Source organism: Onychostruthus taczanowskii, unplaced genomic scaffold (assembly GCF_017590055.1).
Source record: "Onychostruthus taczanowskii isolate IOZ18803 unplaced genomic scaffold, ASM1759005v1 scaffold91, whole genome shotgun sequence".
Lineage (NCBI taxonomy): Eukaryota > Metazoa > Chordata > Aves > Passeriformes > Passeridae > Onychostruthus > Onychostruthus taczanowskii.
Window position 1 is genome coordinate 1316120 of NW_024507105.1, and position 22263 is coordinate 1338382.

At 59.4% G+C, this 22263-nt stretch overlaps 2 protein-coding genes across 4 annotated transcripts in view; both read left to right on the forward strand.

The window, feature by feature from the left end:
* The window catches only part of PPP1R1B (protein phosphatase 1 regulatory inhibitor subunit 1B), a 5483-nt gene extending 4150 nt beyond the window's left edge, over positions 1 to 1333 (forward strand). Inside the window, exons 7-8 of the mRNA XM_041426466.1 lie at positions 355 to 501; positions 605 to 1333. Coding sequence (XP_041282400.1) covers positions 355 to 501; positions 605 to 693 — 236 coding nt within the window. The 3' untranslated portion in view covers positions 694 to 1333. The remainder of the gene's footprint in view (positions 1 to 354; positions 502 to 604) is intronic.
* Positions 1334 to 1949: 616 nt separating this feature from the next.
* Positions 1950 to 22061, forward strand: STARD3 (StAR related lipid transfer domain containing 3). Of its 3 annotated transcripts, none has more exons than XM_041426451.1 (15): positions 1950 to 2050; positions 8395 to 8641; positions 11425 to 11502; positions 11710 to 11787; positions 11878 to 11931; positions 12034 to 12151; positions 13125 to 13220; positions 14123 to 14178; positions 14879 to 14971; positions 16095 to 16157; positions 17119 to 17214; positions 17697 to 17776; positions 18105 to 18209; positions 19367 to 19460; positions 21401 to 22061. In XM_041426451.1, the coding sequence occupies exons 2-15, from the start codon at positions 8429 to 8431 to the stop codon at positions 21503 to 21505; spliced, it is 1329 nt and encodes a 442-aa protein (XP_041282385.1). In that variant the 5' UTR covers positions 1950 to 2050; positions 8395 to 8428; the 3' UTR covers positions 21506 to 22061. The 3 variants fall into 3 exon arrangements, with proteins under 3 accessions (XP_041282385.1, XP_041282386.1, XP_041282384.1); XM_041426452.1 differs by having other exon boundaries at positions 1993 to 2046; XM_041426450.1 differs by lacking the exon at positions 1950 to 2050 and having other exon boundaries at positions 7730 to 8641.
* The last annotated feature ends 202 nt before the right edge of the window (positions 22062 to 22263 follow it).

Below are 22263 nucleotides of genomic sequence, written 5' to 3' on the forward strand. Positions count from 1 at the left end.
GGGCGGATGGGGGGACAGTGGGGGGGACAGGGATGGCACAGGGATGGCGGGAGGACAGGGGTGGCCGGAGGATGGAGGTGGAAGGGGATGGGGGGACAGTGAGGGGGAGGATGGCAGAGAGATGGCGGGAGAACAGACACAGTGGAGGACAGGGGTGGCAGGAGTATGGGGACAGCAGGACAGGGGTCACAGGAGGACGGGGATGGCAGGGACAGAGGGGCAGCGAGGGGACGTGGCCGCTCACCCACCCGGGGATGGCAGGAGGGCACCGGGGCTTGGGGCCGCGTCCCCCCCGTGCCTCAGCTGTGCCACCTCACGCTGTGTGTCCCCGGGGCCACCGTGCTGTCCCCACAGGCGGGCAGAAGGTGTCCTTCGCCGGTGGCATCGACGAGCGCGAGGAGGACCTGAAGTCGCTGACGGTGTCAGAGATCCCCGAGGATCCCGAGGGAGCGGAGGGTGACGAGGAGGAGCCGGGGCAGGAGCAGGACGGTGGCACCGGGGGTACGTGGGCTGTCACCCCCCCACCATCCCCGCTGTCCCCGGCGCCACCGCGGCCGCTGCTGACGGGGACAGCCGGGTGCTGACGCCGCGTTTGCGTCCCCAGAGCGGCGACACGTCGGCTTCGCCGAGGTGCCCTCGCGCCCCATCGGCACCGAGCGCCACTCGCCCACCTTCCCGCTGGGCACCAGTTAGCTGGCACCGGGCACCGGGCACCGGCCCCCATTGCACCCCCCGGCCCCCGCAGCTTCGCCTGTGCCCCCCGGCTGCCCCCCGCCCGCTGCCTGCGCTTCGCCTGCCGTGCGCCGTGTGCTGCGCCATACTGGTCCGTGCTGGGCCGTGCTGGGCCCTGTGCCGTGCCATGCTGGGCCATGCTGGTCCATGCTGGTCCATGCTGGGCCGTGCTGGGCCATGCTGGTCCATGGTGGTCCATGCTGGGCCGTGCTGGGCCGTGCTGGTCCATGCTGGTCCATGGTGGTCCATGCTGGGCCGTGCTGGGCCATGCTGGTCCATGGTGGTCCATGCTGGGCCGTGCTGGGCCATGCTGGTCCATGCTGGTCCATGGTGGTCCATGCTGGGCCGTGCTGGGCCATGCTGGTCCATGGTGGTCCATGCTGGGCCGTGCTGGGCCGTGCTGGGCCGTGCTGCGCCATGCTGGGCCCTGCGCCATGCTGGGCCGCGCCAGGCCGCATCGGGACCCCCGGCCACGGCCGCCCCCTCCCCGCGGGCCTCGTGCCCCCCCGGCTGCCGGCGCAGGAGCCGGGGATGGGACCCCCGGGTGCTGGCGGGGTCCGGGCCCCCCCTGGCTGCTGCCCCCCGGCCCCAAGCGAGCAGAGCCCCCTGCCCACAATAAACGGCTGTACAGAGGTTGGAGAGTGTTTTGGGGGACTGGGGGCTCTGGTTCCCTTTTGGGTGGGGGGGGGGAGTCTGGTCTTTGTGGGGGGGTGACAGACTGGGGGTGTGGGGTGCCCCATGAACACCCCCCTCTCCCACAGGGAATGGGCTGTCCCTCACCCCACTGACTCCCCCCATGTGGGGAATGGGCTCTCCCAGCCCCACGGATACTCCCCCACCACGCAATGGTCTCTCCCACCCTCCAAGGTCACCCCTCCACTGGAGAATGGTCTCTCCCAGACCCACTGGCACACCCCCATGGAGGGGAATGGTCTCTCCCACCCCATAGACACCCCCACTTCCACACAGGGATGGTTTTGTCCTCACCCCACGGATTCCCTCCTTTTGGAATGGTCTCTCCCAGCCCTACTGGGAAGGTCCTTCCCGGCTTTATTGATCTCCCGCCTGAAAAATGGTATCTCCTAGTCACAATTCCCCCTGCCGTGGGTAACGCTCGTTCCCAGCCCCACAGACCCCCCCCTCTATGAATGGTCTCTCCCAGCCCCACTGTCCCCCCTCCCGCAGTGAATGGTCTGTCCCGCTCCCCCCGCGGCCGGCGATGGTCGCTGCCGGCGCAGCCTCGCTCTGGGGTTTCCCTTCCGGGGTCAGAGGTGGCGGCGGGCCCGGAAGCGGCGGCGAGCGGCACCGGCACCGGGAGGTACCGGGGAGGGGGACACGGGGACGCTCCGGGGGGCTCAGCTCCGTTCCGGGCCCTGGCGGGGCCGGGCTACGCGCGGGCTCCGGTGGCGCGGCCTCGGTGCCGCTCCCGGGGGCGCAGCCGCCGGTGGGAGCGGGACGGGACGGGACGGGACGGGACGGGGCTGTCACTGCGAGTCCTGGCCTCAGGTCCTGTTACCGGCACCGGGCCCCACGGCTTCGGGAGGCCTCGGGCAGCCCGTTCGGGCCCCGGTCCCGGTCCCGTTATCCGCCCTAGCCCCGCTTCACCGGGATCCCGGCAGCGAGAGCGGCGAGAATCGCCCCGGGCATCTCCTACCGCTGTCAGCTCCCCGAGGCTGCGGGGAACGGGAGTAGCGGGCCCGGGGCGCTCCTTGGAGGGCAGAGCGGCCCGGGGGTCCCGGCACTGCCGTTCCCTCATCCCGGGGTACCGGGGGGCTCCGGGCGGGGATCCCGGGCAGGTGGGAAAGCCCCGGGGGAAGGGGAGCGCCGGGACCACCCCGGGGCCGTTTGGCTGCGGGGAGGGGGCAGCGTGGAGCCTCTGTCTGTGTCCCGAGGGTTCCGAATCCCGACCCGAATCCAGCCCAAAATCGGGACCCAAATCCTGACCGAAATCCCGACCCAAACCCAGCCCCAAATCCTGCCCCAAACCCAGCCCCAAATCCTGCCCTGCGTCCTGAGCCAAACCCAGTCCCACATCCCGACCAAAACCCAGCCCAAACCCAGCCCCAAATCTTGCCCCACATCCCGAGCCAAATCCCAGCCCAAATCCTGCCCCAAATCTTGCCCCACATCCCGACCCAAATCCAGCTGCACATCCAGCCCCAGATCCTGCCCCAAACCCAGCCCCAAGTCCTGCCCCACATCCCGACCAAATCCCAGCCCAAATCCTGCCCCAAATCTTGCCCCACATCCCCAGCCAAATCCCGACCCAAATCCAGCTGCACATCCAGCCCCATATCCCGACCCAAACCCAGCCCCAAATCCTGACCAATGTCCAGCCCCACATCCCGAGCCAAATTCTGCCCATCCCAACCCAAATCTTGCCCCACATCCTGACTGAAATCCCGACCCGAATCCAGCCCCAAATCCTGCTCAAATCCAGCTGCACATCCAGCCCCACATCCCAACACAAACCCAGCCCCACATCCCGACCAAAATCCAGCCCAAATCCTGCCCCGCATCCCAAGCCAAATCCTGCCCCAAATCCCAACCCAAATCCTGCCCCAAATCCTGCCCCACATCCCAACCCAAATCCCGACTGAAATCCTGCCCCACATCCCACCCCACATCCAGCCCATCCCAACCCAAATCCCGGTGGGAACGGGATGTTGATGGACTCGGTGTCCTCCTGGGGGGTCTCAGTGTCCTCCTGGGGGTCTCTGTATCCTCCTGGGGTCCCAGTGTCCTCTTAGGGTCCCATTGTCCTCCCAGGGGGTCTCAGTGTCCCCCAGGGTCCCCATGTCCCCACTTTGCACTGAACCAAACCTTCCCCAATGCTTTTCCCCGTTGAATCCTTCCCAGTTTTTTATTTTTGGCTGGATTTGGGTGTCTGGGTTAATGTTGATCTTTTTTTTTTGGTGTTTTGAAGGGCAGCTCAGATACCCCTCAGTGCCCAGGGCGGCAGGGGGGGGTCTCCATCCCTCTGCTGCTCCAGGTGTTCTCTCACCTGGCTGCATATTTTCCCCACCCTGTGTTCCCAGGGTGTTCCCCACCCTGGGCTGCACCTCCCAGGACAGGGGACAGCAGAGGGGACAGCAGGAATTGTCACATGAGCCTGAGGGAAGCGTGGCAGGAGGAAGGAGAAGTGGAGTCACGGGGTGGGAAAAGCTCCTGAGTGAGAGATGGGTCATTAACGAGACACGGGGCTAACGAGGGGCTCAGGGAGGGGGTGACACAGGGGATTTGGGGTGGCAGGCTTGGGACATGCCTTGGCACTGCCCCTGGAGGTGTTTTGGTGGCCAGTGTGCTGCTGGAGATGGGCTGAGGGGGTTTTGGGGTGCTGGCACTGGGTTAATGGTGGTGGCACTGGGTTAATGGTGGTGGCACTGGGACGATGGTGGCAGTGGGATGATGATGTTTTAGGGTGCTGGCACTGGGCTGTGGTGGCACTGGGCTGATGGGTTTTTGGGTGGTGGCACTGTTCTGATGGTGTTTTGGGGTGCTTGCACTGGGCTGCCAGGGTTTTGGGGTGGTGGCACTGGGATGATGGTGGCACTGCATTGATGGGGTTTTGGGGCGCTGGCACTGGGCTGGTGGTGTTTTGAGGGGCTTGCACTGGGCTGACAGGGTTTTGGGGTGCTGGCACTGGGCTGATGGTGGTGGCACTGGGTTAATGGTGGTGGCACTGGGACGATGGTGGCAGTGGGATGATGATGTTTTAGGGCGCTGGCACTGGGCTGTGGTGGCACTGGGCTGATGGGTTTTTGGGTGGTGGCACTGTTCTGATGGTGTTTTGGGGTGCTTGCACTGGGCTGCCAGGGTTTTGGGGTGGTGGCACTGGGATGATGGTGGCACTGCATTGATGGGGTTTTGGGGCGCTGGCACTGGGCTGGTGGTGTTTTGAGGTGCTTGCACTGGGCTGACAGGGTTTTGGGGTGCTGGCACTGGGCTGTGGTGGCACTGGGATGATGGTGGCACTGCACTGATGGGGTTTTGGGGTGATGGCACTGGGCTGATGGGGTTTTGGGCTGATGGGGTTTTGCTGGCTCTTGGTGCTGAATGCTGGATCAGGATTTCACCGTGTCTGTGTTTGCTCCTGCTGGGATCTGTGGGATGTGGTGTCACCCCCATCCCTGCAGCTCTGTCACCTCCTAATCCCCAAACTGGGAGGTTTCCCTGGCAAAAATCCTTCCCCAAAAATCTCAAAATCCCCTTTGTTCAGGTCAGAGAAGCCCCAAAGGGTTCCTGGAGTGTCCCTTGGGCTGAGATCTGTCACCTGGGGTCTCCCCTGGGTGTGATCTGTCACCCAGAATGTCCCCTGGGCTGTGATCTGTCACTCAGGGTGTTCTCCTGGGATGTGATCTGTCACTTGGGGTGTCCCTCAGGCTGTGATCTGTCACTCAGGGTGTCCCCCAGGCTGTGATCTGCCTCACACAATATCCCCCAGGCTGTGATCTGTCGCTTGGGATGTCCCCCAGGCTGTGATCTGTCACTTGGGATGTCCCCCAGGCTGTGATCTGTCACTTGGGGTGTCCCTCAGGCTGTGATCTGTCACTCAGGGTGTCCCCCTGGGATGTGATGTGTCACTCAGGGTGTCCCCCAGGCTGTGATCTGCCTCACACAATATCCCCCAGGCTGTGATCTGTCACTTGGGATGTCCCCCAGGCTGTGATCTGTCACTGGGGATGTCCCCCAGGCTGTGATCTGCCTCACACAATGTCCCCTGGGCTGTGATCTGTCACCCGGAGTGGCCCCCCAGCAGTGTTTGCCCCTCACTGGGATGGAATCCTGGAATCCTTTAGGCTGGAAAAGCCCTCCAAGATCCCTAACCCTGCCATGGCTTAAGGGCTGTCATACACAGCCCTGCCACCCCTAACCCGTGTCCCCGAGTGCCACATCCACACAATTTTTCCCAACTCCACCAACACCTGCAGAGCCCCTCCCAAACCCTGATTGTCCTTTCATGAATAAATCCCCCTGATGTCCACCCTGAGCCCATCCTGGCACAGCTTGGGGCTTTCCCCTCTCAGCCCATCCCTCATTCCCTGGGAGCAGAGCCCGACCCCCCGCTGACCCCTCCCCGCCGGGGCTGCCGGAGCGGGATGCGGAGGATGCTGGAATGCATAATGGAGCAGAGCTCAATAATTCATCTGTCACCCAGGAACAGCCACGTTCCTCCACACCCAGCCCCTGCTCCGAGCTTTCAGCTGCCACAGGGAGCAGCTCCAGTGCAGGGGGGGCTTGTGTGGGATTCAAACATTCCTGCTCTGCCCCACAATTTGTATTTTTCCCTCGGGAATTGGATGGTTTGGGAGGGGTGTGTGTGTCCCAAACGGCCCAAACCTCCTCGGCAAGGCTGGGATGCTCTGGTGCTGTGTCCCCGTGTCCTGCCGTGTCCCAGCACCCCATTGTGACCCCTCTTGGCATCCCTGGAGTTTCTGCGGGTGATTTTAAAGCGCTGTGAAAGTCGGGGCGGGGCTGCCTAAGTGCAAAGCGCTGTCGGAGGGGAGGAGGAGGCGGCGGCAGCCCCGGCCAGGGGGGATTTATTATTTATCCCTCACAGATGTCCTTAACTTTTGTCACTTCCAGCCGGGCCCGGCGTGTGGAGGGGCTGATCCGAAGTGACAAGGATTCCAGCTCCTTCCCGAGCACCTCTGAGAGGGACTAACAGGGATTTGACAGCAGTCCAGCTTTGTTCCCTTCCCAGCCCCGGCACTTCCCCGGGGGTGGGATGCAAAAACCGCTGGCTCAGGGATCCAAACTGCCCCAAACTGCCCCAAATCGGGCTGTGCTCGGCTCCTGCAGGTGCTGCTGGCTGGCTTTACGTCCCTTGGGATTTCCCACAGATCTGGGCACAGCCTTGGGACCTTTTTCCTTTTCCCGTGGGCACTGCAGCCTGCTGGGTGTCACCAGTGGCGTTTGAAACCTCACTGGGATCCCAGCAGGCACAGAACTGCCGAGGCAGGAGCTCACACCACCCAGCAACCCAGGGGTTTTTTTTTTGGGAGCCAAAACATCCTTGAGCAGGAGGATTTAGCAGGGAAGGAGTTTGTGGCTGTGGCATTGCCATGGGTGACTGGAAGGTCAGCAGAGCTGACAGATCCCTGGCCCGACCTGTTTCGGGATCCTCGTTCCGTGTTTGTCCCCGGCGTGTCACCCTCCCTTCCCACAGGGGCCTCCTTGTGCTGCGCTGACGGAGAGGAAAAATTCCAAGACAATGGTTGGCACAGCTGCAGGAAAACAGCCCCGGCCTCCCAACACCTCACTCGTGCTGGGATGGTGTGCCCGGCACTGCCAGGCGGGGCTGGGGCACGGGGCAGCTCCTGGGACACGGGACAGCTCCTTCCTTAACCCGGGGACATGGAGCAGCTCCTTCCCTGCTCCTGGGACACGGGGCAGCTCCTGGGACACGGGGCAGCTCCTTCCTTAACCCGGGGACATGGAGCAGCTCCTTCCCTGCTCCTGGGACACAGGGCAGCTCCTTCCCAGACACGGGGACACGGGGCAGCTCCTGAGACATGGGGCAGCTCCTTCCCTGTCCCTGGCACACAGAGCTGCTCCTTCCTTAACACGGGGACATGGGGCAACTCCTTCCTTAACCCAGGGACATGGGGCAGCTCCTTCCCAGACACGAGGCAGCTCCTGGGACACAAAGCAGCTCCTTCCCTGCTCCTGGGACATGGAGCAGCTCCTTCCCTTACATTGGAACATGGAGCAGCTCCTTCCCTAACACTGGGACACGGAGCAGCTCCTTCCCTACCTCTGGAACATGAAGCAGCTTGTTCCCTGCAGCCTCTCTGCCCCTGGAACACGGAGCAGCTCCTTCCTTAACACTGGGACACAGGGCAGCTCCTGAGACGTGGGGCATCTCCTTCTCTGTCCCTGGAACATGGAGCAGCTCCTTCCCTGCTCCTGGGACGTGGTGCAGCACCTTCCCTTACATTGGAACATGGAGCAACTCCTTCCCTGCAGCCTCCCTGCCCCTGGAACACAGAGCAGCTCCTTCCCTGCCCCTGGAACACAGAGCAGCTCCTTCCCTGCTGCCTCCCTGCTGCTGTGCCTGGCCCAGTCAGGCACCAGGCCCAGGGTTCTTTCCTGGCTGTGCAGGCTGGGATCTGTTCCAATGGGATGCCCAGCTCCCTGAGCTTTGCCTTCCCTGCAGAGGGAAGGGTGGGCTGGCTCCCTGATTTCAGGGAGTGCTCCCAAAACATCCTCAGACCCCTTTTCTTGCGTCCACAGTGTCTCCATGGGGTTTGGGACCCCTTTTTGCTTCTTCCACAACATTTTCATGGGATTTGCAGCTCCTTTCCGTGCTACCTTTGTATCTCCATGGGCTTTAGAGCCCCTTTTCCTATTGCCACGGCATTAAAACATGGAAATAGATATTCTTTAATATAAACTAATATTAAAGCCCATCCAGTCCCACCCCTGCCATGGCAGGGACACCTTCCACCGAGAAAGGTGCTCCAAGGTTGCTCCAAGCTCCATCCAACCTGGACACTTCCAGGGATCCAGGGACAGCCACAGCTTCTCTGGGCACCTGTGCCATGGCCTGACCCCCCTCCCAGGGTTGATTTCTCCTCGGGATCCGATTTGCTCCTGGGATTATCGGGACAGGAGCAGGGGTGTGGCAAGCCCTGAGGGTCCCCTGGTGTGTCCCCGCAGGTGACACTGCCCTGGTGGCCGATGTCCCCGGAGGATGAGCAAGCCCACGGACCTGCAGCACGACCTGGAACGCAGCCTCCCCGCCATCGCCTCCATCAGCTCCTCCCTCTCCCAGAGCCAGGGCTTCTCCCCGTACTTCCTCTCCCCGGAGAAGAGAAAAGCCATCTCGGATGTGAGGAGAACCTTCTGCCTCTTCGTCACCTTCGACCTGCTCTTCATCTCCCTGCTGTGGATCATCGAGCTCAATGTGAGTCGGAGGAAGCAAAGCCGGGAATCTTTGCCCCTTTTTAAACTCGGTTCCCTGCGTTAATTGCTCTGTTCCTGCACTCCTGGGACAGATCTTTGTTTGCTGTTCCCAGCGCTGGCCAAGGAGCCGCCGTTCTTTAATATCAACTAAAGTCCAGCTCGTTTCCTGCCCCGGGGCTTTGTCGGGGCTGTCCAGGGTTGTTAACACCTCCCTTTGTTGTGCTGTAACAAGATCCAGGGCCTCTGGAATCACCAAGTTGAGCCAAATTCCCCTCCTGCTCCCCTGGGTTTGCTGCTGCCGCGTTTTCAGAGCATCAGAAGAGCAGGGGAGGATCCTCCAGGGGCTTTGATCCCAAAATTCTGCTGCTAATCTCAGTTTGGGGAAGCTGGAGGTGCTGCTCCACTTCCCAAGGGATTGTTGAGGGGGATGTGAGTGGTTTGCTTCTCTCCAAAGCAACTCACAAACTGCTGTGTTTGCTCTGTGTTGCAACAACAGGGAAAATCCAGTTTATTTACCTCAGTCCCACCAAGTCCAAATCCCTCCCTGGGCTATATTTTGTTTTTATTTTCCCTGAACCGGCCCTGGCTGGTTTCAGGTACTCCATGTCCTCCCCTGGAACACCCGGAGCAGAGATGAACAGATAGACCCTGCATTTATCAGCACTGGATCCTGCTGCTCCCTCAGCAGCTCTTATCTCTGCCCTCCTTATCTCTGGGTGTCTGCACTTAACAGACTGTCCAGGCCAGCAGCTCCTCACCCTGCCCAGAGCCCCCTGCTCCCCACCCCCCTTAGGAAAAACCATCTCCCAGCCAGCATTCCAGCCGTGCCGACGGTGTCCTGCCCGCCCACTTTGGACCCCAGCCCCCTGCCCTCTTCCCAGTCCTCTCACGGGAGAGGTGCTGGAATCCCAAATTCCAGCCCCCGGGAGATAATCCTGGCTCGGTCACCAGGGTGATGCAGAGCGTGGGTCGTGCAGGTAGCCATTAATGAGTGACTAAGTGCTGATATTTGGGCCCCGAGCTGAGATGCTGCATATTTAAAGCCATTAGAGCAGCTTATTTGCCTGGTTATGAAGAGCAACGGTTTGATATCATGACTAATGCCTTTTTTTTTTTTTTTAAACTTATCCTACCGTTTCCTTCGCTGTGAGATAAGCCCAGCAAATTGCCCCTCGTTAAAAGCAAACTGTAATTGTGCAGGCTGGGTGCTCAAAGCCAGGGAGATGCCTCAGGTGGTTCATCTGCCTGTGTTTAAGCTGAAAACACCCCCCAGAAGCTCTCCCTGTGTCTCATCCTTCCTGCAGCATCCCGTGGAGTCAGGGTGTGGGGATGAGGCTCTTGGTGGCCACTCAGCCAAGCTGGCCCAAGTCCAGTGGCCACAGGTCAGCTGGAGGCACAGCCCAGCTTCACCCCCCTTTTTTTACCCCTTTGTTGTATATTAAACCCCATCCCAAACTGGGAGGGATCCCTTCCCAATCCCAGTGGCCCTTGGAGTGCCAGGACACTCCTCTGCCAGGGATTGGCACCCACCATCTCCTTCCTCACAGCCCATCCACCAGAAACACCCCCAAAAAGCATCACCCAAAGCTTTTTCTGTGTCTCCTCCTTCCTGCAGCATCCCATGGAGCCACAGAGGGGGGGAAGAAGCTCTCAGTGGCCACTCAGCCAAGCTGGCCTGAGTCCCCTGGCCACAGGTCAGCTGGAGGCAGAGCCCAGCTTCGCCCCCCTCTTTTTCAGGATTTTAAAATCCTCTTCCTGGGTTTGAAGCCAGAGCCCTGACCCAGAGGGATCCTTTCCCAGTGGCTGCCCTTGGAGTGCCAGGACACCCTGGCTGCCAAGGACTGGCCTGAGATCCACCAGCTGCTGGCTCTGCCAGCTCCCAGCCAGCTGGGCTCCATCCAAAGCCATAGCCTAAAGGTGAAGCATTTGTTCCAGTTACCTGAGCCCTCCACTTCCTCACAGACAGCCATTCCAGCCTCCCAGGATTTATGGTGGCCAAAGAAGCAGGGCTGTCAGACCCTGGATTATCTCAGGATGAGCTTTTTCCACACTCCTGTCAATCCCAGTGTTTTTGCCTCTCTCAGATTCCCTTGCAGCCTGGGCTGTGCATCCCCCTCTCCTCCCTCTTGCCCTTTGCCAGCACGTTTGATCCTGCTGGTTCCCTTCTTCCATCAGATTTCCTGGAGCACTGCTGTGAGCTGTGGGAAGCCAGCTGGAGGGAGAAGGGACCCCTCAGTGCTTTGCATGAGGAGGATCTTTAAATCCCCCCCAGGTCCTCAGTGACCCTGACAGCCCCCACAGGAAGATGTTCAGTGTGTTAGTGAAGGTTCCTGAGGAGCATTTTTCCTGTGGTTTTCCATTTTTTCCATGTCTCCTGCCATTCCTCTGGGATCTGCCACCTGGATGAGGTGGGCAGCAGTGGCAGGTGTCCATCCAGGGATTCCAGGCTGTGAGGAACTGCTGGCACTGGCTGTGCTGAGCCAAGGATTTGGGTGTTGGAAATCCCCACCTAAAGGTGTTTCATGTTCCCCCTGCCCCACTCATGCTCCTGGGTGTGAATCCATGTTTCCAGGGGAAAATGTGGTGTGAATCCAGGCAGGAAATGTGCCATGGGATCCTTCCTGGTCCTGTGCTGGCAGAGGAGCCCACACTGGGCCTGTGGGACCATTTCTACTCCAGGTGCATTCCCTGACCTGGCCATAACCCCGGGCACTGCTTAGCTCCTCCTCCCATGAATTTCTTATCAGTGCACTCAACAGCTTCCTGCTTCCTTGTCTCCCTCAGACCAAGGTGGGCATCAAGGAGAACCTGAAGGATGAAATCATCAACTACAAATTCAAGACCTCTTTCTTTGACATCTTTGTGAGTATCTCAGCCTCCTGCCGGGCTCTGGAGCTCAGTGGAGCCAGGAGGGTCTGGGCTCTCCCCTTGCCCACCTCGGTGAATCCTCCTGGTGCAGCCTTGACCCATCTGTTCCCCAGGAGCTGGCACCTGTCCCTCCCTGCCCTCCCAGCACCTGGCAGAGGGGCAAGGGCAGTGACTGGCGTTGCTGGGTGTTTGTTGTTGCAGCTCTTGGCTGTGTTTCGATTTGTGGTGCTGCTCTTGGGCTACGCCGTCGTCCGCCTGCGCCACTGGTGGGTCATCGCGGTAAGGAGCCACTCCAGCCTTTCCTCTGGGGGGTTTTCCCTCCCCTCCTGGGCTTCTCAGGGATCTGAGCTCTGTCCACTTATTTTTCAGGTCACTACACTGGTATCCAGTGCCTTCCTGATTGTCAAGGTCATCCTGTCCGAGGTTGGTTTCCCTGGGCTCGCAGGAAGTCACTTGCGATTTCTCGGTGCTGTTTTTATTCCCTCTTTGGGTCATTCCCTGGGGTTTCTGCTTCTTTCCACACAGCTTCTGACCAAAGGGGCTTTTGGGTATTTACTTCCCATCGTCTCATTTGTTATTGCTTGGCTGGAGACCTGGTTCCTGGATTTTAAAGTCCTAACTCAGGAAGCAGAAGAGGAACGATGTGAGTATTTTTGCTCCTCTCTGGTAGGAGTTGGACAAATCCAACCAGGCCTGTTCTGGCAGCACCTTGATCTGACATTTCTGGGAAAGAGATCTCCAGGCTGGCTGGGATGGGAAGTGCCTGACTCAGTTCTGTTATGGTCAACAAGTCCCTTCAGGGGAAGAAAATATACCAAATTATAAAGAGCATCTTTTAACAGAAGAGAGAAAAATGTGCCAGATTTCCCAATGGCTGGATCCTGCAGCCAGACGTGCTGGAGACAGAGCTCAGCTCTGCTTGGGAGAAAGTGTTTGGAAACAGGGAGGCAAATGCCAGGCAGAGTGTTGGACTCCCTGTCTCTGATATCTGTGTTTGGATCTGGCTGGAGCCCTTTCCAGGGGGGCTGCTGGAGTCACAGACACATTCTGTGGCACGGGGTGAATTATGGGGTGTGAAATTCTGCAGCCTGTGGTCTCTCAGGTCACACTGAGCAGGGATTGGGGCTGACCTCATGCTTCACACATCACCCTGTAACTTCCAGGGTCCTTCTAGGGAGCTGGCCTGCTTTGTCCCTCTCCCAGGAGTCACTGTCTGGGAAGTGGCACCAAACTAAGAGGGGCATTTGTCAGGCAGGGCTCAATCAGAAATGCTCTGACTGGAAAGCACCAGAGGATGTTTGGGTCTTGCAAGGAGGCTTTAAATTGAAAAATGATCAAGTGTTTAATGCCTCTATTGGATTAGGCTCAGGTTCCAAATTGCTTCCAGGGGAAGCTCTTATTTAATTAGATGCTTAATCGCCTTTGGATTATTTGACAGGCAGAAGAGCCCATTGATCTCCGGGGCAGATAAAACATCTCAGACAAAAGATGAGGCAACAGGAGCTGAGGCTGGCTGGTGTCAGTGGGAAAAGACATAGGAAAAACAAGGGGGTATTTTGGCAGGGCTGGGGTCCCACAGCCTGCCAGGTGTTAAATCCTTGTGCTCCCATTCCCAGGGTTCCTGGCAGCCCAGGCTGCAGCCTCGAGGCCACTGCTGTACCCCCGAGCCCTCTCCGAGGGACAGTTCTACTCCCCACCCGAGTCCTTTGCAGGTAAGGTCACCTGTGCCATCACCTCACTCCCCATGCTCATCCCACCATGGAATTCCTCACCTCCCTCACCTCTGTCCAGAGCTCTGCCTCGTTATCCCAACCTTGGCAGAGCCTGACACTGAAAAAGGGTCCCCTCTCCCCTCTCTGCCATACCCTGCACATGACCCCTTCTTATTGGTGCTGCCCTCATCCCTGCCAGCCTGGGGAGCTGGAGCCTTGTGTGGGCTTGGGATTAAATGCTCTGAGCTGTGTGCTTGGAAAATGCTGCCCTGGAGTGAGGGCACGGGGGTGGGGATAAGGGCTGGTGGCACGTCACTGCCCTGTGCTGGCACTGGAGAGCTCCTGGTGTGGGAGTGGGGACATCTCAGCACGATTGTCCAGGTGTAGCTGACACCTGGGATGAGCCCAGCCCTCTGCAACACTTTTCCTGGGGTAGCTGACACCCACAATGAGCCCAGCTCTCTGGAGCAGTTGTCCCAGTGTAGCTGACACCCAGGACAAGCTCAGCCCTCTGGAACACTTTTCCTAGTGTAGCTGACACCCACAATGAGCCCAGCTCTCTGGAGCAGTTGTCCCAGTGTAGCTGACACAGGGATGAGCTCAGCCCTCTGGAATAGTTGTCCCAGTGTAGCTGACACCCAGGATGAGCCCAGTTCTCCAGAGCAGTTTTTCCAGTGTAGCTGACACCTGGGATGAGCTCAGCCCTCTGGAACACTGTTCCTGGTACAGCTGACACCCAGGATGAGCTCAGCCCTCTGGAGAGCCAAGCAGGTGTTCAGGGAGTCATCCTCACTGAGAGCCCTTCCTGCTGGGTGAGGGACAGGGATCAGACCCTGTCCCCCACGAGAAGGGAGGGAGGTGGGGTGTTCATTAACTGTGAGTTAATTGGTGCTTCCCTGTAGGCTCAGACAACGAGTCTGATGAGGAAGGAGTGGGGAGGAAGGCCTTGACAACTCAGGTAAACAGGGCCTGGCCCTGCCCTCAGCTCCAGCTGATCTGGGGCTGAAGGAGTCTCCCCAATCTTGTGGTCCCATCAGGTTCTGCTGCCCACCCATTCCAGACCCCTCAGCTCTGGGGACGTGTGGCTGAGCCTTCTCTGTGCCACCACCCAGGAGGGGGTCATCTGAGCCCCCCAGCTTTATCCCCCTTCCCCAGGGCTGTGTGCTCTTCCCTGCAGCACCCCACAGGGATGTGTTCTGGCTCTGCTCCTGCCTGTCCCTTTCCCTTCCCCCTTCCATCCCTGCTCCTTTGGTCACATTCTGGGATGGGAATCACCTCACCTGTCCCCGTGGCTTGAGGGGTGACCCTTGACCTCCCCAAAACCTGGCTGGGCACAGCTTTTGTGCCCTATTCCAAGAGATCCTGCTCCTGTTCAGCCCCAGTTCTGGCTCCTCCAGGAAGGAAGCTGCACATCCCAGAGCCCTTTGCCTGCTGGAAACCTTCCTGTAAGGCAGGAGCCATCGGGAGCAGCTGGTGTGTGGATCCAAGCCAGGGCGGGGAGCGTGACTTGGAGCTTCAAAATGAGGCCTCTGTGACCCAAATTAAGAGATTTCTGATCCCCTTTCCCTCTGCCAGCCCGGGGAGGGGGGGAGCAGCCTCACACACACTCCTGGAGCTTCCTGCACGCTCAGCTAATGAAATCCTCCCTTCTTGCCCAGGAAAAGGAATATGTCCGACAAGGCAAAGAGGCCATGGAGGTTGTGGACCAAATCCTCGCCCAGGAGGAGAACTGGAAGTTTGAGAAAAACAATGCAAGTGTGGTTTTTCCTCCCCAGCTGGCAGAGGGCATGGATGGCTTAGCAAAAACCGGGACAAACGAGGCTTTGGAAACCTCCTTGCGCCATGAAAAATTAACAAGCGTTACAATTACCTGATTGAATTAGGAATCTATTCCAGTTCAGTTAAATGTAAAATCCCCTCTTATTTAATTAGACCTTTAATTGCCTTGCAGTTTGACAGGAGAGGGCCCTTCCCACCTCCCTCTGTCCGGAGGGTGGGCAGGGGTGGCTGGCTCACCTTTGGGATGCAGAGCCATGGGAATGTTGGTCCCACAGCTCCAGCCCTGCCCTTGCTCCGTGGCTAGTTGCCTTTGAGCCTGCTGGGGTCCCAAACTGGAGTCTTGGCCCACGTGGGACACTAACTGCTCTTTCCACCCCCAAAGCTGCTGGTGTCTCCCTTCCCCAGCACCTGGAAGCTGGGGTGTAAATTTGGGATGTGGCTCTGCCTACTCCAGACTTTTCTGGGGTGCACAGAGCTCTTTTTTCTCTCTGAAGAGTGGAGAGAAAGAGGAAGGGTTTGCCCCCCCAAACCCAACCTTGCTTCACGAGGTTCAAACACAACTGGGGGGTGCGAATCCTGCAAACTGCTGTCTCATCTGGTGTTTCAAATTCCCCTGTCAAGTGATCCTTTGTCTGATGCCAAACTAGCTGGGCAGATTGTTTTCTTTTTCCAAAGGGGGATGGATTTAAATAGACTAATCAGAGTTTAACACAGGGCTAACGATGAAAGGTTTTCATCTGCCCATCCCCAGCCCCTCAGGGGAGGCTCCTCTCAGCCGTAGGTAACACCAGCAGCTCTGGCAGCAAACCCCTTTTGCACCCCAGTGCTGTTACAAAGAGAATGTGACCTTGACGTGGGGTTTGCAGCCTGGCACGGGGCGGATTCTTTTTCTGTCTCATCCCTGCTGCCTCTCTGGACATTGTTTTGTTGATGGAAATTTAGGCATGGCCAACTGAAATGTGCCCGGGGTGGTTTCTGCTGAGGTGACTGCCTGGTGTAGGGGGCAGGGGGTGATTGGGGGGCTGCAGGGGGTGACAGGACTTCACCCTAAATAGAAACAATCCCTTTTACTGATCTTTCTCGTCTCTTACACAGGACTTTGGTGATGTTGTTTACACTTTTGAAATCCCTTTCCACGGCAAGACCTTTATTTTAAAGGTAAGAACATCCTTGGGCCGATTCCTTGGTCTCTTTGGCACGGGGGAAGAGCCACAGCTCAGCTTTCAGCACAGGTCAGGCTGCAGAACACGCTCCCTGTGCTTGAGACAGATGAACAGCACTAGGGAATCTCTCCAGGAAAACCCCTTGGCTGGCAGACAAACTCCCCAGTAAATATCCAAGGCCCCAGACTCTGCTGGTGGAGTCGGGAGCAGGTGACTGCAAGACTCGCTTCCAACCCCAGCATCTCGGACTAATCTGACCAAGGAGGCTAATTGGAACTAATTGCCAGCAAGGCCAGGGCTGAGTGTGCCTCTGCTGCTGCCTGGCACGGGGCAGAGCAGCTCGGAAGTGCCTTGCTCTGTGCCCTCTCCCAAGCTGGAGTGGCTTGGCTGGGAACCACGCTTTAATGAAGCGTCGGTGCTGCCGTGGCTTTTCTTTGTTCCAGTGCATATGTTGCCTCGCTGGCAGGAGCTGCCAGTGGAGCAGCTCTGTGTTCACCAGCAAAAGCTGGATGGTCCCCACTTTGCTGCATTAAGTGTTTGCCTCTGAAGATCCTCGTTCCCGTGGGGACTGGGGGGCAATGGAATGGATGCTGTGTGTGCTGGAGCTTGGAATGGCTTGGGGAAAAAAAAAACAAAACAGTTAAAAATGCAACTTCCCAAAGTAATGGTGCATGGGGAACTGCTGAGGGTGGGAGAGGGGCACACAGACAGGCAGAGCTCAGTGACTCCCAAATTTGTGTGTCCTTCCTGACCCCACGTGTGCTCCCCAGGCCCCTGGGAGCACTGGGACAGAGGGGTGACATCCATGGCTTTGCATGCAGGGGAGCCAGGCCGGCCTCACCCCTCTCCTCACCTGCATTCCCACTTGTCCTTTGTGTTTTACCCTGTTTTCCTTAAAAATCACCTCCCCCAAGGGGAGCAGAGGGGCTGGCTGACTGCTCTGGCTCTGTCCTCAGGCTTTCCTGCAGTGCTCCCCTGAAATGGTTTACCAGGAGGTGATTCTACAGCCCGAGAAGATGATCCTGTGGAACAGAACAGTGGCAGCTTGCCAGGTGAGCGTGCTGGACAAAGATGGCTTAATCACAGGAGCTCCTTGGAGCGGAGAGCTGGAGCTTCCCTGTCCAACACAGGCTGCTGGCAGGGCTGGAGCCGAGCTGGATCCCAGGCACCGAGGCGTTAAATCTCCGCCGCTCAGACGTGCGCTCCGCGCGCTCCGCGGCAGCCGGCTGCACGCCTGTGCCCGGCCAAGAGCCCGAGAGGTGGGCAGGGACGGGGGCCAGGGCTGAGCCAGACCTGCCTCTGCCTGGTGGGGGGGTTTTGAGCCTCGTGGAGAGGAGCTGGAGGTGACACCTGTGCCCCCCAAAAACTCACGAGACGAATCCGCGCACGCACCGCCCGTCGCCCTCTGGCCCAAAAGATCTGATCCCGGTGCTGATTTGGGGGAGGAGCTGTGTCCTCTTGGCACGTGCAGGCTTGGAGGCACAATCTGAGCAAATCTCCCTTATTTTGATTTGTTTCCCCTGCCCTTTTCCAGATCTTGCAGCGGGTTGAGGACAACACGATCGTCTCGTACGACGTGGCGGCCGGAGCTGCCGGCGGGGTGGTGTCCCCAAGGTCAGTTCATCCCACACTGCCCCTAAACACCCCCCAAACCTTGGGAAGACCCCTCTGGGGATGCTCTGAGCTGCTGTCACCGTGGTAGGGCTGGTTGGCTGTGCAGGTAACGCTCCCAAGGGCGAGCAGCCCCTGAAATTTCCTCCACACGCTCCTGGCAGGATTCTCAGAACTCCAAACCTCGCTCAGTCAGGCTCCCAGATATCAGCTCTTGGCTGTGCCTCCCTGTGTTGACACAACCCTGCCACAGCCTCTCCCAGCAGTCCAAAAAGAGGGATCTGCCCCCCTCCACATCCCTGGTGTGTTTTTAAGCCCTTTCTTTGCGCAGGGATTTCGTGAACGTGCGTCGGATCGAGAGGAGGAGAGACAGGTACGTTTCCTCAGGGATGTCGACCACGCACAGCCTGAAGCCTCCGCTCTCCAAGTACGTCAGGTGAGAGGCAGGTGCTGTTTTTTTCAGCTGGGATCACGCACTTCTCCAGAGCTTCAAGGCAAAGAGCCACTTAACTGCAAGCCCTGCTGCCTTGCTGGCAGGATTTGCAGGAAGCTGAGCTATTTGTGGAGCTGAACCTCGCTTCCCTTGTTCGTCTCCCTTTGTTCGAGAAACTCTCTGTGCTGTCAGCAGTGCTGGGGCGTTTCCCAGCTCAGGGGAGTGGAGGTGCTGACCAGTAACAGCACAAACTCCATCCCAGTCCCACATCCTGTTTATGTAACAGTTAATTCCCAAACAGGAATTTCTGAGGGGCAGTAAACAGCTGGCTGTGGCTCCGAGCCTCTCACATGCCTTTTGCTCCTCGTGAAACACTCACTCACCGAATTTGAGGCATTGAGGGATGAAACGAGGACGGAGCAGCTCCCAAAATCTCAGCAGGGCTTTGGCCTCTCCCCTTCTGAAGGGACAGGCTGGTGATGGATCCCAGCGGGGTCGGGCTCATCAGACAAGGACTCCTTGTTCCTGCCAGGGCCCAGCTGTGCCGCTGCGCTCTCCGACTTCGGTTTTCTCAATAATCTGGTTAAAGTAATTGACATTTTATCTCAGAGCTGTTGGAGCTGCCTCAGTCTATTTAGGAACTGGGGACTTCAGGGCCTGGAAAAATCCTTTAACGAAGGCACACAGCAAAAATAGATTGTTCTGAAGAGGGAAGGGAAATCTGTATTTGGGCTGTGTGTGCACAGCTCCCATCTCAGAGACAGATCAGATGGTGCTGGGAAGGATCTGGGGGCTGGAGTGACAAGTGCTGAGCCTGTCCTGAGCACACAGAGCTTCCTGGGACCTCTTGTTTGCTCCCAGGGTTGTGCCTGGGAAAGCTTCCCGTGGGGAACAGCTGGCACGATGCAGAGGCAGAGCTGCTGCTCCACCGGCAGCCCTGGCACCGGCGCTGCCAAGGCACCTGTGGGAAAGCTGCCCTGCCGTGCTGGCTCGTGCACCTGGAGCCAAGGCACACACCTTCCCAGGCTCCCAGCATCTGCTCCTGCCCCACTGGGCTCTGGCCTTCGCTGCCAGGCTCAGCTCCACGTGGTGCATCCACGGAGAATCCCAGCCAGAATTCCAGCCTGGCTCTGCCTGACCCTCTTGGCTTTCTTCCACAGGGGTGAGAATGGACCTGGAGGATTCATCGTCCTGAAATGTCCCAGCAATGCCAAGGTCTGCACCTTCATCTGGATTCTCAACACAGATCTGAAGGTAAAAGCCAGTTCCTGGGTGAGGCAGCTGAGTCCCATCCCCAGCACAGCTCTCCCTAGGCGCTGCTCCAGGATCCCAGCAGCCACAGAAGTGGCCCCTTAGCAAGAACTGCCCTGAAGGGACTCAGGTTTGGCAAGTGGGGGTTAAACTACTCCAAAATCCCCCTCCTTTCCCAGTGGGAGTTTGGGAAGCTCTTCCTTATTTAGGTCTCACTTAGGGTTTTCATCTCTGAGTACAGGACTGGGGGAGAGGAACTTTTAATCCTCCTTAGTGACCAAAACCACTTTGAGGCATGGGAACTTTTGTACCTGAACACTCCAGAGCGGCAATTCCCCGCTCCAGAACCCCTTGGCACCACCACAACCACCCAAAATCCACCCCTGGGAGAGCCAGCCCCCCCCGGCTCCGGAGCTATTTGTGGAGCTGCGTGTCCTTGCCGGTGTCCCGGACAAAAGGCCGGGCACGGCGGGACCGGGATGGGGCGGATGCGGGAGCGGGAGCGGAGCTGGCCCCGTTCCTTCCTCCGCGGAAGGTTGACGTGGTAACGGCGCTGCCGCAGCAGCACAAAGGCTCCATTCATCCCTCGGCTGTGCTGCAGCGCTGCTGCCCCCTCCTCTCCCCTCCCCATCCCTCCCACGGCCCCCTCCCCTCCCCCAGAGCCCGGCGGCTGCTGCCAAACGCTTCGGGAAAGGTTTGGGAAGCGCCGAGCAGAGCCCGGTGCCCAGCCCGTTGTGCCAGGGATGTGTTTTCCTCCCGTGGATCTGGCAGGTTTTGGGGCGGGGTGGGGGGTGTGAGTAGCAAACCCCCCCCCGTGTTGGGAAGAAAAGAGGTTCCTTGTCCTTGTGCTTCCCGGGCCGAGCTGCCTCCGCTGTGGAAGGAATGCCGAGCTAATAATAACCCCCAGTGCTGCCACCGCCTTCCCCAGCGGCTCTGCCAGCGCCCAGACCCAGCTCCTCGCTCTTCCCTTCAGCCCTGGGCGAGTATTTATAGCCCGTGGCTCATCCCTGGGGGAGGGAGGATCCCGCACGTGTTTGTGTTTGGGTCGGGAAGTGGCTGAAATGGCCCCTGGAGCAGCGGCCTCGAACTTTTCCTGCCCCTGAGTCCGAGGGAAAACCCCCTCCAGGAAAAGATCTGTGCTGGAGCACCCCAGTCCCAGGGGAGGAGAGTGTCCCGTGCCTGCCTGACCCTCGGGATAGCTGGCCACTCATCCCCCCGTGCCTGTTCCCAGCCCTGCCTCAGCTCCCTCCCCCCCCAGAGCCAAGGATTATTATTTTTTCATGGATCTCCCACCACAGAGCCGAGGCTGAGGCGGTGGGGGGCGAGTCGTGCAGGGCTTTTTTAGAGAAATCCAACCACATTGCAGCTCCTCCCCCGGATCAAAGCTCCCTGGGAGCTGCAGCTCCTCACAGCGGTGCTCCTGCATCCCTGGATCCCCCTGGGATGGGATGGGATGGGATGGGATGGGATGGGATGGGATGGGATGGGGGCAGAGCCCAGCCCCAACCCTCACTGATGGCTTCTGCATCCCTGGATCCCCCTGAGGTGGGACGGGGTGGGATGGGGGTGGAGCCCACCCCTCATTCATGGCTCCTGCACCCCTGGAACCAGGTGGGATGGGATGGGGGCAGAGCCCAGCCCAGCCCTTCCTCATGATCTTATGTCCCCATCCCTGGAACTCTCTGAGATGGGATGGGGGACAGCCCCCAGCCCAGCCCTCACCTCTGTCCCTGGAGCCCTCCAGGGCAGGTTGGGTGCAGCCCCCAGCCCCAAATCCTGGAACACCCTGGAGTGGGATGGGACCTACCCCCCGCCTCTAGGGTGGGATGGGGACAATCCCCAGCCCTGTATCCCTGTCCCTGGAGCCTCCCAGGGTGGGATGGGGGCAGCTCCCAGCTCCAGATGGTCCCTCAGGGCCCCGTGTCCCTGTCCTGTGTCCCCAGGGTCGCCTGCCCCGGTACCTGATCCACCAGAGCCTGGCTGCCACCATGTTCGAGTTCGCCTTCCACCTGCGCCAGCGCGTGGCCGAGCTCTGCTCCAAGCCCTGAGGACATTCCAGTGCCCTCTCTGCTCTCTGGGGACGGGGACAGGACCCTGCACCCCCCCAGGGAAGGAGGGGTCCCCCCCACTACCGGCCAGGGGGGCTCAGCCCCTCCTCCCACCACGGTTGCCCCCGGTGATGGGGCCCTGGACCCGACTGTTGTGTGCCAAATCCCTGCCCTGCCCTCCCCGGGGGCTGGGCAGGCTCCCCCCCCTCCCCAAAAACGGGTTGGGGGCTCAGCTGGCACCCCCAGGTTGCTGTCACTGCTGCCCAATTCCTCAGGAATTGTGAGGAAGAGGGGACGGGGTGGTGGCCGTGTCGGTGAGGACTCAGTTGCTCTGGCAGCAAGGTCCCTGTGCCGGGCTGTGCCCCTCCACCAGCGGGTGAAGGCACAATTTGTGACCCCAGGGCTGTGCCCCCCACCCTGGTGACAGCACTGAGGACCCCCCAACCCCCCCCAGTGGCTCTGGCCGAGCCCCCTCCTTCCCAAACGTGCAGCTCCCGGCGGAGCCAGCGCGGGATTTGCCTTAAGAGGAGACTTTGCTCCTTTTTGGGGGTGCGGGGTGGGGCTGCGGCTCCTCTACCTGTGAGCGCCGTGTGCTGCTCTAAAAACAGCAGCAGCAGCAGCAGCAGAGCGGGGGCTGCGCTGGGGAGGGGGCACCCACAGCCCCCCCAGGGCTCTCTGCAGCCCCCCCGGGCTCTCTGCAGCCCCCCGGGGGTCTTGGGGGTCCGGCCCCCCCCCCCAAATCTGTGGGATGTGAATTA